This window comes from Coenobita brevimanus, chromosome 24 (genome assembly GCF_032717465.1).
Source record: "Coenobita brevimanus isolate Jiangsu-jjx chromosome 24, ASM3271746v2, whole genome shotgun sequence".
NCBI classification, from domain to species: Eukaryota; Metazoa; Arthropoda; class Malacostraca; order Decapoda; family Coenobitidae; genus Coenobita; species Coenobita brevimanus.
Genome location: NC_136977.1, coordinates 2,799,807 through 2,814,832, shown reverse-complemented (window position 1 = coordinate 2,814,832; position 15,026 = coordinate 2,799,807). Strand labels below are relative to the sequence as shown.

General features: G+C 43.7%; 1 protein-coding gene across 2 annotated transcripts; it reads left to right on the top strand.

Annotated features, from left to right (window-relative positions):
* Positions 1-94: 94 nt before the first annotated feature.
* LOC145393471 (uncharacterized) lies at positions 95-9,490 on the top strand. Of its 2 annotated transcripts, XM_080267576.1 has the most exons (4): positions 95-172; positions 4,892-5,673; positions 6,769-7,091; positions 8,097-9,490. In XM_080267576.1, the coding sequence occupies exons 2-4, from the start codon at positions 5,247-5,249 to the stop codon at positions 8,772-8,774; spliced, it is 1,428 nt and encodes a 475-aa protein (XP_080123702.1). In that variant the 5' UTR covers positions 95-172; positions 4,892-5,246; the 3' UTR covers positions 8,775-9,490. The 2 variants fall into 2 exon arrangements, with proteins under 2 accessions (XP_080123702.1, XP_080123703.1); XM_080267577.1 differs by lacking the exon at positions 95-172 and having other exon boundaries at positions 4,470-5,673.
* Positions 9,491-15,026: the final 5,536 nt, after the last annotated feature.

The window sequence follows — 15,026 nt, the reverse complement described above, 5'->3', positions numbered from 1 at the left end:
GAATGGGTTTATATAAGACAGGACAATAGATGGGTGGCCGGGGTAAATATCAGGGTAGCTATAGCAAGCAGCAGCATCAGTGAGTGTGGTTGTGTGGGACACAAGGGTGTAGATGTGGTGGTGGAGCTCTTGCCTGTGAATCCCCTTGCCTCGGGTGCCTCGGCTGTGACAAGTACGGGGTATTGTCTTCTTATTGTCGTATTAAACCCTTAAACAAGATGACGTATTTTGTATTTTATTCTTGCTATTCCTTAAACTGTTGTATTCAACTTAGGGGTGACTTCCAACTGGAGAGGTAGTCTCCTTATTCCTCCACTGCTGGGTATTATTCCGAAGTTGGATAAGTATCGTAAAGGGTTGCTAGAATAAACCTAAATACGTCCTTGTTGTCAAGGGGTTAAACGTTTAATGATGATTAAATAACAGTGCTTGAGAATATTGACAGTTTGACGTTTGAGACAACTGCACATTATTTCTGTAATGAAGACTAGAATATTGGTAATTTTTACATCAGCAGACAGAAGCACAATATATGGATTGAAAAAAACGACTGTACAAACATAGTAAATCATCATTGTCATCCGGACCACCTTTCCCACCCTAGGGCAGGGAGAGGAGTAGCAATGTCCAGATAGCCCAAATTTGCCCAGTCCAATGGGCAACACTTCCATTCACTTATCATTCAAGCCCCCGGAATCTTGGCTTTGTCTCATATGCCAAAAACATTGACCATATTCTGTCGGTGCACATAAATGTATCCAATAGAGTCAGTTCAGACTCTGTCACATAAAAAAGGGATGCCAAATCTCGTATCATGCACTGCCTCTCACAACATTCATCCAGCCAGCACATCTCTTGTCAGTCCCCTAGCCTCACTGACTTCCATACCTCTTTTCCTAACACTCATCCACCATATCTTTCCACCTTCTTGGCCTACCTTGCCTCCTTCCTCCTTTGGATTTGCTCAGATATACCTTTTTCACCACTCTCTTGTTATCCATTCTCTCTACATGACTATACCATCTCAGTACACTGTCTTCGATTCTGGTGTCCACAGATTTCCTCACCCCACATATTTCACGAATCACATTATTTTGTATTCTGTCCACTCTCCGTAATCCACATACATTCCTAAGTAGTCCCATCTCCACTGCTCTCACTCTTGACTTTTCATTTACATGCCACACCATAGTCTCACATCCATACGTTAAAGTTGGCTCTAACACTTCTTCGTGTAAGCCTCGTGCAGCTGCAACACTTAAGCCTCTGTTTCTTATCAAGGCCTTCATAGCACCAGCTACCTTCCTTCCTTATGTCACTCTACTTTCCACTTGTTTTGCACATTTTCCTCTCATTTCTGTCACTGTACCCAGGTATTTGAACTCTCACCAATTCCAGTTGTTCTTCATTCACTGTAACATCACAATGAGATTCACCTTCTCTTTTGATTACCATTATTTTACTCATTTCTACATTTACTTGTAAGGCACGATGCACACAGACATTAGCAAAACTCTGCACTAGTCTACCAAGTTCTTTGCGGTATTTGCAAGTACAGTAGTACTGTACTGCATCATCAGCATACGACAAACTTGAGATATTCCCTCCATCACTATTCATTACCAATGCCATCCCTCTCTCTATTACTCATGTTTTTACTTCTCTCATCACCCCATCCATACTGTACAGTATATACTGTACATTGAACAACCACTGGGACATCACACAACCTTCTTGCACCCCGACACCGATCATGAACCTTTCACTTACATGCCCATTTACCCTTACACATGCTTCACTACCATTATAAAAACTCTTGATGGCACCTAGCAGCTTACCTTCAACACTGTACATGTGTAAAACCTTCCACAATCCTTCCTTGTCTACTTTGTCGTACGGTATGCTTTTTCCAGATCCATGAATGCCGTAAACACCTTATGATCCATCTCACAAGCCTTCTCCATTATCTGTCTCACTACAAATATTTGATCCACACATCCTTTACCACATTTACAGCCACCTTGTTCATCACTCACTAGGACTTCTGATAGCTCTCTTACCGTACTTTATAATAATTCTTCCATATACCGGTACCCTCCTTACCACATGCAGTAAACTTATGCCATGATAATTCTTGCACTCACTTCGCTCATCTTTATTTTTGTACAGGGGTACAATCACAGCCTTCTTCCACTCTGCAGACACAGTTTCACATATCCATGCCTTTTTACGTATCTCCAGCAGGCACTTCATTCTGTTCTTCCCACTAGCCATAATCATCTTTGTATACACCTCATCAACCCTAGCTGCTTTCCCGTTTTTCAGCCACTTCACAGCATTCTTCGCCTGTGCGAGTGCTACGTTTCCTGGCACTACATTGGTTCACTGCACACCCCCAAAACTGATCATGTTTACAGTGGCACTGCTCTCTCAGTTCCTATTCATCAGGCTTTCAAAATATTCTTTCCATCTGGTCCTTACTTCATCCCCATGGGTCACTGTCACTTATATATTTCTGCTCCTCTTTTCAGAATAACTTCCTATTTTTAGAGTAATTTGCATTCATTTTTCTTACTAAATCATCATTTACCTCCTTTTTCCTCTTCACTAGTCTGTTTCCATGCTCTCAGTATAGTCAGTTCTTACTGCAGTTGAACCCCTGTCCTGTAACCACTCTAGCCACTTCTTCCTCTTTTCCTCTGCTGCTCTCTTAATCTCTTCATCCCACCATGCTGTACCTTTCTTCTTTGTTGTTACTCTTTCAGCACCACACACCACTTACAGCATTCCTAACTAAGCAGTGTCAATATGTATTCCACATGCAGTCCAGATCCTTTTCATTCCAATTCATAGTAAATATTGTTTCATATCAAGAGACTATCAGAGAGGAGCATTGTAATTTATATAAACTTACAGAAATCAGTTTGGTGTTGCTGATCATCCAGTGAATATTAAACCATATTTGAATATGTCATCAGTTATATAACATAAATTTGATGAATCCATCCATTTATCATTTAAGCCTTTTCAACCCTGTCGGGAACATAAGGCCCGGGACTAGGCAACTCCATCTTGACATTTAAGATGAGTGACCAACCTCACTTGCCCTTGAATGGCATTATGTGAGCAGTAAACTCCAGCCATCCTTCAGATGTAAACCCTTCCGGTCTTAATCTGCTTAACCCCTAAAAGTTGGCCATCAGAATGTTTTGACATTGGCTACACTCAGGACGGTCATAATCGGCAGGTGCGATATGGTGGGGGGTTTGTGGGGGGAGGTGGTAGTGTGTGTACAGGGAGTGGGGGGTTGTGGGGTGGTATAGGGAGGGGGGGGCTGGGTGCTTGGGGGAGGTGAGGTGAGGGTGTGGGGGGGTGATGGGTGGGGATGGGAAGTGGGGGGTGGGGGGAAAAGGGTGGGGGTGGCAGTGGGCATTGGAGGGGTGGGGTGGTTTAGAGGTGAGGGGGGGTGGGGGATAGTAGGGGATGGGTGGTAGGGGTGGGAGATAGTAGGGGATGGGTGGTAGGGGTGGGGGAGTGGGAATGGTTAGGGGATGGGGGATTGTGGGGGGTGGGTGTGGGAAGGATGGGGTTGTTGGGAGGGTGGGGGTTAAGGGTGGTAGGGGGTGTTTGGGGGCAGTGGGAGTTTGGGGGTGGGGTGGTGGGTGTGGGGGGAGATGGCAGTGGGGCTGGGATGGGGTGGTGGGGTGACAGTGGGAGGGTGAGGGTGGGGATGAGTGGGGGTTGGTGTTTGGGTGGGAGGTGGGGGGCCATGACAGCATATGCGGACACCCATCTTTTAGGGGTTAAAGCACCTTAACCCACAAGACCACTAGGCTTCATACGGGTGTGGTCACCACCCAGTGTAGTAAATGGTGTTCTGGTTAACGGGAAACCATTTGGTTCATCATTCAGTGTAGAGTCACCCAAAGGCAGCACTACATCCAGTATTATAATACAGTATTTGCAGCAGGTGTTTCGCTAGTTTTTCAGGTGTCTGAGGTTTATTGACAACAGAATGAAGCTCAGATTTGAGCAGCTGGTCATTCATGCCTTACATGTCTGAGCTGAGTATTTGGGATAGGCTCCTATGCTGTTAATGGTGAAAACAAGAGTTCCCTGTAAAAAGAGTTAACAGGCTGCTTCATCTCTGTCCTCATTTAATATTTTCCTGAACTTTATGTCATTTTATTGTGCTGGATTTGAAATCATGTAAATACTACTGAAAGCTACGGACATCATTACCAAATGCTGTTTGCTTCAGATATAGGCTATATAGAGCATTGGTGATGTTGCCTGTGGTCTGAAGAAACATGTCAGCAGTTTTGAACCACTGCACAAAGTTATGATCAAGGAAATGTTAACCTTAGACATCACACCAGTTTATGTCTAGCTGTGTGTCAAAACAGGTCTGTGTACTGTACTTGGCCACTGGCTAGGAGTTGCATAAAACACTGGTCCACCTTCCCTCCTTTTTCTTTTATTACAGTTGCTTACATATATTCTTCTGTTGCATTCTGTTGTTTAAAGTTTCGTTTACTGTTAATGTCACTAAGAATATTCTCACATATTTTCATTTTCATCTTTCCTCTTAATTTTTCTGTATTCTGTTGAACATAATACTGATGGTAGAGGTTTATTTGCATTGTAATTACAACCTGATGCTTCTTCAGTAATGTAATCTTTTGTTAGCAGGGATAAAAGTTTCGTAAATGCAGCCATTAGGCTGAACCAATCTACTTGATAGTAATACATATGGGATAGCTGTACAGCTTTGTGCTACATTGGTTATTGTTATGCTCTTAAACTGTATGGGAAGCCAGTTGCATTGTTATTAACGAATACAACTATGTCATCAGTTGGTGTGAAAATTAATTGTGATCTGTTCTTTCAGATGTCATTCCCTTTCCAGCTGAAGTTATCCACATGAAGTGCTTCATAAGAAAAATGAGCTTCAGTCACCTCTAATGATGAGTCATTGTGCACGAAAGAATAGGTGGCATAGCCTAATGGGTAGGAGTAGCTAGTAGTACCATAAATACAGTTATATCTCTCAAGTTTTCTGCCAAGAGAAAACTAAATACTGTACCATATTGTGGTTAGCTGATGGCATTAACATAGCAACTAGAAATTGTTATATATAGCTAATGCTGGCAAGATCTTGAGTAATGTACTAACTGAAGAATTGTAAAGAAACCAAACTATAACTCCATTGCTGTATGTAACTGTATTAAAAAAAAAAGTTCAAAATGGCTGAAATTGACAAGGAATACATCAGAGGTTTAATTGCAAAAGGGAATAGATTTGAGGCTATGAATTTATTTATACAAAGTAAATTTGGAAAACCCAGCAGCTCTGTAGACAGTGTTAAGATCAAAAGAGAAAATGGTGAACCATTCCTCAAGGGTCGAAAAAGTAGGGGTACCGATAAGAACAAGGACAACAGTGAAAGCGACAGTGATGGGAGCAGTGACAGCGATAGCAGTCGCAGCAGTCATGGAAGTACAAATGTTCCTCGTAGTGAAGCCTTAGTACCAGAGGTGGAGCTTAAGGAGGATGAAAATTTGGACGTGGACATTGAAACCATCGACCCCCTCTGCGATGCTTTGTTGCCTAGACCTCATGTTGACCAACCTGGCCCAACTCACATGACCCATCCACAGCCAAATATGCAAGGTACCTGGTGCTGTATTGCCATTATATCACTGGGGGAAAAAATGTAAGTGGTTGTGCTAGGTTGGAATCTGCCTGCATGAGATGGCTAATTTCTTTCAGACAGGTTACAGTTTTCCCTACCCCTGCCTTTCAACCACTGCCTCTTGTCCTTCACTACTCCGCACCTTTTTTCTGCTGCCCCCTTCATATCCTCACCCTCTACTACCTCCTACCCTCCATAACTGACCTGTTCAGTTATTATAAAGAATCCAGTTAGTTAAGACAGATTTCAACACAGTGTAATTACTTCATTTCTCCACAAGTTCACAACTGTACCATCGTAGATGTGGAAGGATTCAGTACTTTATTAGTGTATGGTAAGCCCTCATTTCCTGCATGCTATTAAGTCCAATTAATAAAAGAAATTACCATAGTCATTAAAATTCTGTTGCTGCCTGTAAAGCTGGTTTATCATTTTCTCACAAGTTACAGTATCATTTATACAGAAAATATTGTATTATTTTGTAACACATCTCTGACAAGGACAGGCTACCTCTGTTTTTAAAAGTCATCCAAATTTTAAGCTCTGTTCCAGTAAGGAAAGACCTCAATGAAGTTCAGGTTTTTAGTTTGAGGCAATTCATCCACCCTCCTGGCCTGGAAGGCAGAGTATTTTAAGCAGGATTGACAGTACTCTAGATAAATTTAAGGGGTACCAGTATCTAGCAGGCAATAGATATGGTACGGTACTGTAATTAGTTTTTTGTCAGCTAGGAATTATTCTTCACAAGGATGGCAGTACCCCTGCCATGGTCATGTCTGCTGTAGTACCAGTATCTTATTTCAGGCAACACTAGATGCTTTTATTCAGCAGGAAGTTAGTCATAGGAGCCTGAGCCACTCTTAATCCTTTCTTGGTCAGGATAACTCTTGTACAGTATATTTTTCCATCTAATACCTTATAGTTCTATTTAGCTCAGTGTGTAGAATTAATGTAGTGTAGAGTTAATGTAAAGGAATCTGGCATACAGGCATAAGCCTTTCAGCCAGATAACTCAGTATGAAGGAGAGTCATATGAGCCTCAGAATGTTAATTTGTCTATGATTTCATTCCAGGTTATGGGCCCATGGGAGGAATGCCTCAATACTGTGGTCCTCCTGGTGGATCCTATGGTCCATACTGTGTTCAGATCCCACAATATGGACCAAGGGGGGATGGACCTCCGCAGAACAACTCCCTCTGGATAGACCCAAATTCCCAGCAGCAGCAGCAACACCCATCATTACATCAGCACCCACAGCTTCACCCACATCAGCACCAACAGCACCCACACCCTCATCACCACCAGCACCAAAACCATCATCCTCAGCAACAGCAACATCAACAACAGGAGCAGCAGCAACAACATCAGCAACAACTCCAAGAGCAGGACAGTTATGTAAGTGTTCAGAATATCATTACCGGGTATTCTCATTAGTATGAAAGGGAAGAGAATCGAGTGACTTTTTTATCATCATCATCTAATCCTGTGTTCCCCCATGAGGAGGGGCTAGGCAAGTTGCTCCTGACATTTAAGATGGGTGACCAGCCTCACTCATCACTGAGTGGCATTATATGAGCAATAAACCCCAACCACTCCTTGGATATAAACCGACACAGGCTTAATCTTGTTGGAGCGCCTTACCTGCCAAACCACCAGGTGCTATAGTTTGGTTTTATGGTTACCACTCAGCATAGTAAATGGTTTCCTGGTTTACAGGAAACCATTTGGCTTGTCACTTGGTGTAGTCATACGTACACAGAAAGGAAGAGGAAAAGGAAATTATTATTTATTTTAGCTATTATGGAAAAAAAGGGGACACTGCATTAAAAAAAAAAAAAAAAAAAAAATCATATTATTCATGGTAGTAAATACTTTTTGAACCGAAGAGGTCAGATGTAGCCCTCATTAACTCCAGTACAAGAGATCTCCTCTGAGTAAAATAAAATCATCAGGAGGAAATGGGTAAAGTTAAAAGGTTGAGGCAGATACAATGAGGCCCCGTAGGCCATGCTGCTTATCTCCATAATTTAGACCTTTGAGTTCGTGGTGGGTTATTCAACAACTGTTCTGTGATAGTCACATCATCATGCAGGTTGATCACAGTTAACTTCCCTCAGTCTTACAAGAGGTATTTCATTTACTTGCCAGCCTCCACAGTGGGTAGATGGATACTTGAGTCAAGTGGTGCCAGCTGCCCATACCAGGATTCAAACCTGAACACTATAAGGCTGGCCGCTTTGTGTTAACCACTGAGCAACTGCAGAGGTGGTGCATGCATATGATCTGCATCTTCATATCAGAGGAGGTTTTGAACTGGACCAAAAATATTGTCTTCCTACTATATAAACATTTTTATATGTGGATACATTTCTGTTATTATATATATTGTTCATTTTGCAGGTGCCAAGAATTCAGCGTGAAAAGCAGAATGTCCCAAATGATCTACACAAGAAGACACATCAGAAGTTCTTCAGAGACCAGGGCCGCCCATATATATCTCGTGCAACTGGCAAAGAGATAAGAGGCAGAGCAATGGGGCCTCCATGCAACTGCAAGAAGAAATGCTGGTCGAAAATAGAACATGGGGCAAATGAAATTTTCTCAGCCTTCTGGGATATGGGTAACTTTGACGACCAGAATGTTTATCTATATGGCAACATCTCAATCAAGCCTGTGAGCCGCCATTATGTGAAAGGCTCCAACAGAAGGACTTATACCTTTACCTATTGGTGTAAAGTCCGTGGCAAGCATGTAGAAGTTTGTAAAGAAATGTTTATGGGTGTGCATGGCCTTCAGAACAGCAGAGGAAGAATAGGCAACCTGATGAAACAAATGAAAGATGGTAACCTACTGCCAAAACCAGACCAGCGAGGAAAACATAACAATCGGCCCAACAAATACTCTGATCAGTCACTCCAGGCAGCTCGAAGACATATTGAAATGTATATAAACAGAAACATGACTCTGAAGAAAATGTACAGAGATTTCTATATCCCATGGTGTGATGAGCATAAAATTGTTCCAGTTAGTGAAGACAAATACAGAAGAATCTACTCTGAAGAATACAAAGTTTCTTAATGTGAGAAGTGTGTAGTAGAAGTTTTAATGATGTTACAAGGTACAAGATACTCATCATTCAAACATTGTTCATTAATGTAAATATTCATCCTTCATTTTGTAATTTTTTTTTAAGAGTTTATTAAATATTGTTTTATCATCCTTGAAGGTATTAGTTAATGTGAAGCCTGTGGTGAAGAAAAAAGAAGGCAGTTAACAAATTTTATCCTAACCATATTCTTAAAGAAGCAAAAGTTTTAAAGTTTTTTAATTCCTTCAGTCCAGTGATGTAATTTTTCATTATTTGGTACCTCAAACATTGAGATGGTTTTAATAAATTTATGGAGTACCTCCAGCTGTGGAAATGTTATGTAATGTATCTAACCTTTCCACTTTGGAAAGTCTCTCCTAAACTGTGTAAAATTGTCTGAAGGTAGGAGTGAAATGAAAAAGGAGTCATTGGATTGAGGTTATGTAATTTAAAGGGGATTTACTAGGGTAGTAATAAACCATAGTTAATTACCCTGTCACATTGTAGTAAGGACAGCTAATGTCATGCATATTACATTCCACTGACAGCTGTGTATCATGTAATTTGTTTATGGCTATCCATGTAAGAAGGATTTTTAAACAGCAAATTGTTCAAAAATCATAATATTTATGGAAAGTTAAGTTTGATTTCTACTGAAATACTCGCTGGTAGTACTTAATATTAGTTACTATAATTGTGAAGCAAATTCAGGCTGCAGCAGATAAAATATTTGAATTTGAAACTGATATATTTTTTCAAAATTATATATGAATAATCATGTGAAATCTCTCTTACCTCTTTACCCCATCACAAGGAATCACTGTAGATACAGGGATGCATAGATCCTAGTGCCCACCAATTGTAGTCCCAGAACCCATTTAAGCTTGTTAATTCAAGGGGAAGTTTTAGAACAAACTTATGCTCTTAGTCCTTCCCCCTACTTTGTGTACTGGTATCATAAAAGTTAAACTGTTGCACCTTTCAATTCAAAAGGAATGTTGAGGTCACAATCACATCACAGCACACACTTCTACTGCACTTTACTGTGTGTTTCCTTGGCACAGATTTGGTGTTGCAAGTCATTCAGTTCAGAATTGTTTCAGGCAGTTTAGGTCATTTCAGATTATTGTAGGTCCATCAGGTCAGTTTAGGTCAATAATAATTTTAGGTCATGTCTGTTAACGGATGTGCCAAAAATCAACCCTGTAGGTGTAACTTTTTGCAAGGTATGACTGTTCAAGTCTTTCATGTCTCAATGTCCATCAGAAAAACTTCCATAAAAACAGACCATTCCAGGTCATGCTTCGCAATACATGTGGCAGAAATCAGGCCAACTGGTGCTATGTATTTGAGGACTCAGTTTAAGTCTTTTCATCTTTGAGTGGCTAGGCAAAGACGAACAGGCAAGATGGGCTGGGATGTGGGTCGCTTCCCATAAAGTAAAAGCATGAATATGGGCATTACTGGTCAGCTGGTAGTCAAGTTTTGTGTGTGTGTGTGTGTAATTCACCGGGTCGGTCAGGATCACTTGATGGTTGTGATTGTCAGCTTTTACCCTCCCGGAAGGGAGCTGAGAGCTCATATAGTCCGATCTAAGGGCAAGGCTGTGCCCTTCACGCATGCACACACCCGTCCCCTTGCTCAAGGGGGACAGTAACCACCCACTTCGTCAGTGAAACTTTTCGCAACCTAAGCGAGGCTCGAACTCCCGTCCACCAGTTGGCAAGCGAGAACGTTACCACTGCACCAGCGAGTGGTGTGTGTGTGTGTGTGTGTGTGTGTGTGTGTGTGTGTGTGTGTGTGTGTGTGTGTGTGTGTGTGCGCGCGTGCGTGCGTGCGTGCGCGCGCGCATAGGCTTCACAGCCTGCTGTCAAGGCCCAGCAAATGATCCCACATACCATAGACCTCTACAGGTCACCACTTCGGTACTAACACCGACCGTCCATATTGAATACATGCTAGGGCTGTCTCATACAGGACAGGTGTATTGGTATTAGCCCTTTAACCGCGGGCATTGTTTTGCCCCGACTGGCCTCTCCCGCGGGGGTTCCAGCCAAATGTAAACAAACCTTTAAACCTTAATAACTCTGCACAGAATAAAGCTAGAGCAAAAAATAAGGTACCATTAGAAAGTACTAACCTTCAGCTTTGCAGTGATGTAGGTTTCAAGACTTTGTGGACTTTCACAGGACGGGCAGTGCCGTTAGAAGTGAGGGGTGTAAAATCACTATTTTACGCCCCACACACCAGTACCAAATGCCAACCACTCTCTGATAATAGTACTATAAACATATATGAACACTGCACATACGATAAACACCCACTCTGTGTTCACTGAGGTAGGTAAAAGGCACTTTAATTGCCCGCACGTCACTGCGGCATCACACGCTCACTGACGTTTGGTTAGCGGCGATGTTTTCAGTATTTCTAACTTCTATTACTATTTTACATATAATCTGGGCAATATACATTATATTTACACTGCACTTAATACTATATTGCGTCACTGTCGCACCACAGAAATACAGCAGTGCCGCAGATTTTCTTATTACCATATCACTTATATACTGGCCATATTTACATAATTTTCTAGGTAAAATATCTCTTATTACTATATTATACAATTATTGGTAAAGCACATCACTGTCGCATAACAGAATCACAGCAGTGCCGCAGATTTTCCTATTACCATATCACATATACTTGCCATATTTACATAATTTTCTAGGTAAAATATCTCTTTTTACTATATTATACAATTATTGGTAAAGCACGTCACTGTCGCATCACAGAATCACAGCAGTGCCGCAGATTTTCTTATTACAATATCACTTATTATACTGGTCAATATTTACATTGTTTTCTGGGCAAAATATCCCTTATTACTACATTATCCCTTATACAATTATTGGTAAAGCACGTCACTGTCGCATCACTATATCGCTGTCACTGTCACTATTTACTCAGAGAGTGGTACTCGGCAAAGCACGGAGTCACACAGAGAGCGACTTGGCATTCCTGGCACTGGTGTGTGCTTATTTTTCTCGCCCGAGGCCTCCGTGTGGTGTTATGACACACACTGCAGCGGCCCTGTGACAACCTGCCGCCTGCGGTGAGAGGCAATTTCACAAGCTGGTGCCGGCGGCACTCAAGACGGTCAGATTGTGTCAGAGTGTCGCCTCGGGACCAATGCCGTCACCTGACCAAATCGTGCAAGCAGCTGCTGCACGACAGTCTTGGAGAACTGTCTCATGGATGGTTGCCTAATGCCCCCGACTTGTGTCTTGTAGAGGAGGAAGGCGTTGAGCATGCACATATCGAGCATGTGGAGGCAAGCCTTCCTGTACCATCGGGTGTTTCTCCTGAGACACTCTATCTCGCCAATCATCATGTCAGACTTATCAACGAGTCTCATGTTGATATTATAGTCAATGACGGCATCGGGCTTCATGATTGGCTCTCCCGTCCTGTGGCTGACCTTCCCAGTTCTCTGCAATTCCCCTTTGTGGATGGTGCTGAGCATATTCACGACCTTCTTGTCGTGCCACCTGATCGCCAGAAGCTTGTCAGACTTCTTCAGGTGCACATCTCCCTTGGATGAGGATGATGCTTCAGGGAAACTTGGCCACTCTTTCCTGTGGCTCCGTACAGTGCCAACAGTGCCGATGCCGTGTTCAGCCAGGTATTTGGCGAGTTTCGGTGCTGTGTAGTACAGCACATGATTCCCACCAAAATACCTCTCCATCAGCACTTTTACTACGGAGCCAGAGAAGCCAAGTGGGTCTTTCCTGTCCACGTCCATTGTGCCTGCAGAGTAGATCACGAAATCAAGCATATACCCCGTCTCACAGTCACACAGCACAAAGAACTTTATCCCAAAGCGGTGGCGTTTGCTGGGGATGTACTGCATGAATTTGAGACGTCCTCTGAACAATACCAAGGATTCATCTATGACGACTTTTTGCATAGGACGGAAAAATCGCATAAATCGATCCCTAATCCTGTTGAGGAAATCCCTCACTTTCCACAAAGGGTCAGTTTGGGACGGGTTTTCATTGTCAGCGAAGTGCAGGTATCCTAGCAGCTGTCGGAACCGATCTCGTGACATGTATTTGCCGAATGTTGGGATTGAAGTGATGTCATCAACCAGCCAGTACTCCTCCAACTCATGTCTCTTGATATGGGGCATCAAGAACATGAGAGCAAAGAACACATACAGCTCTCTGATCCCGACAGGCAACCACGACACTTGTTTTGGTGAGCTAATAGGTCCCAGCCCTTCTGTTGCACACTGAGCTGCATACCTATTGGTCTCATCGCTGACAAATTGCACGATTTCGTCATCCATGAAGGCCAGGAAGTAGTCTACAAAGTCATCTCCTTCGTTGCATGGGAAGGCAGGCTGTATTCCCGCGTTTGTCATGTCAAACGGCGGATTGTGTGGCTGAAAATCAGCACCGTCAGACCAGACAAATGCATCCACTTTCCCGGTGCGTGGTTCAGTGGCAGTGGCAGGTCGCATTGCACTCTTTTTCCCGGTGAGGAGGAGTTGAGGTGGAGGCAATGGGTGAGGCAGGAGGTGAGCGGGAGTGGGGTAAGTTGGGGGGTGGTGAGTGGGGGGGTGGCAAGGGTGAGGGAGCTGGGCGGGGGGCAGGCGGGGGGGATACTGACCTGGTGTGTGGTGAAATCTGACCCTTTCTTCCCCGCTTATCACCCCGCTTTGCCCTCCTGCTGCCACGCATCCCCTTTGTTCTAGGCCGGCCTGCCCTGCTTACCCTGCCTGCACGGCCTGCCTTCCCTCGCTGTGCAGGCTCTGGGAATTCATATTCCTCAGATGATGTAGACTGAGGAGAGGGCACGGCAGAAGATGAAGATGATGTGAGGGCAATAGGGCTAGGGGAACAGGAAAGTGGTGGGAAATGCTTGCTAGGGCCGGGTGTAGGAGACGTAAGTTTCCACTTCACTCCCTTCCCACGTGCTACACCAATTTTCCCCATGGGCGCCTTCCCTTTCCCAGAGTAAGTTGTGGGCAGTGGGGGGGAGACCATGTTCACTTCATCACTGTCACTGTCAATCATAAACGGTTCACCACCAATAACTGCATAGTCATCACTACTACTTGCGGTAAGTGTATCACTCTCACTGCCACAATCCAGAGTTGTACGTACAGTTTTATCCAGCTCTCTCTAATTTCTGGGGTGCTCAACCCCTTCTGCTTCGCCGTTGGCAGTTCCTTCTTCGGTGTAGAGGTTGAAGGCACACTAGCACTAGGAATTTCCGAGGAGGAAGCAAGCGATGATGACTCGGGACGGAGCGCCATTATCAAGCACAGAGCTGTACAGATACTGACTGATGCATGTCAGGGCAGGGGTGGGGGGGGCCCCTGGGGGGTGGGAGGAGGGAGGTGTGGGAGGGCTGGCGTGAAAAAACTCAAAACCTACTCTTGCGTGAAACAATTTGCGCACAGGAAAAACGCGCGGTGTTCAAAATATTCACGAACATTCCAGAATGACACCCGCGGTTTGGTCCAGTTTTTTCAATGTCATTCTGGAATGACACCCGTGGTTAAAAGGTTAACGGCGGTATTTTTACGATATGTCGGCGGGTCTTCTGGTAGATCAGTAAAGCCTGATTTAATGAAATTCAAGTCCTTAAACTGTTCCCTGCCCCAGCCAGGATTTGAACCTGGGTCCATTTAGACTGCAGGCCACCTCTCTACTGATTGAGCTACCGCCTCTATCTATCTGTTGCCAGATGCCTTAATCCCGTAAGGGGTGGCCACAAACGAATCGACTCCTTGTCGCCCTGTCCCCTGCCATTTCATTGCCCTGCTCCCATCTCACCCCCCCTTCTCTCATATCTCTCTCCACTCCATCTCTCCATCTCATCCTTGGCCTCCCCCTCCCTCTCCCCCCCCCCTCCACCTCACTCACATACACTCTCCTTGTCAGTCTCTCGCTCTCCATCCTCTCCATATGTCCAAACCACCTCAGTGTGTTTCTCCTAACGTTTCCTATCACATCCACACCACAACTCTCCTTCACTTCCTTATTTGTCAGTCTGTCTCTCCAAGTGACTCCACATTCACATGCTCCTCTCAAATAACTCATTTCCACTGCTCTTACTCTTGACTTGTGTCCCTCCAACAAGGTCCAATCTTCACTTCCATACGTTAGAGTTGGTATCACAACCCTGTCATGTAGTAGCTTTTTCACTTCCATGCTCACTTCCCTGTTTCTTAT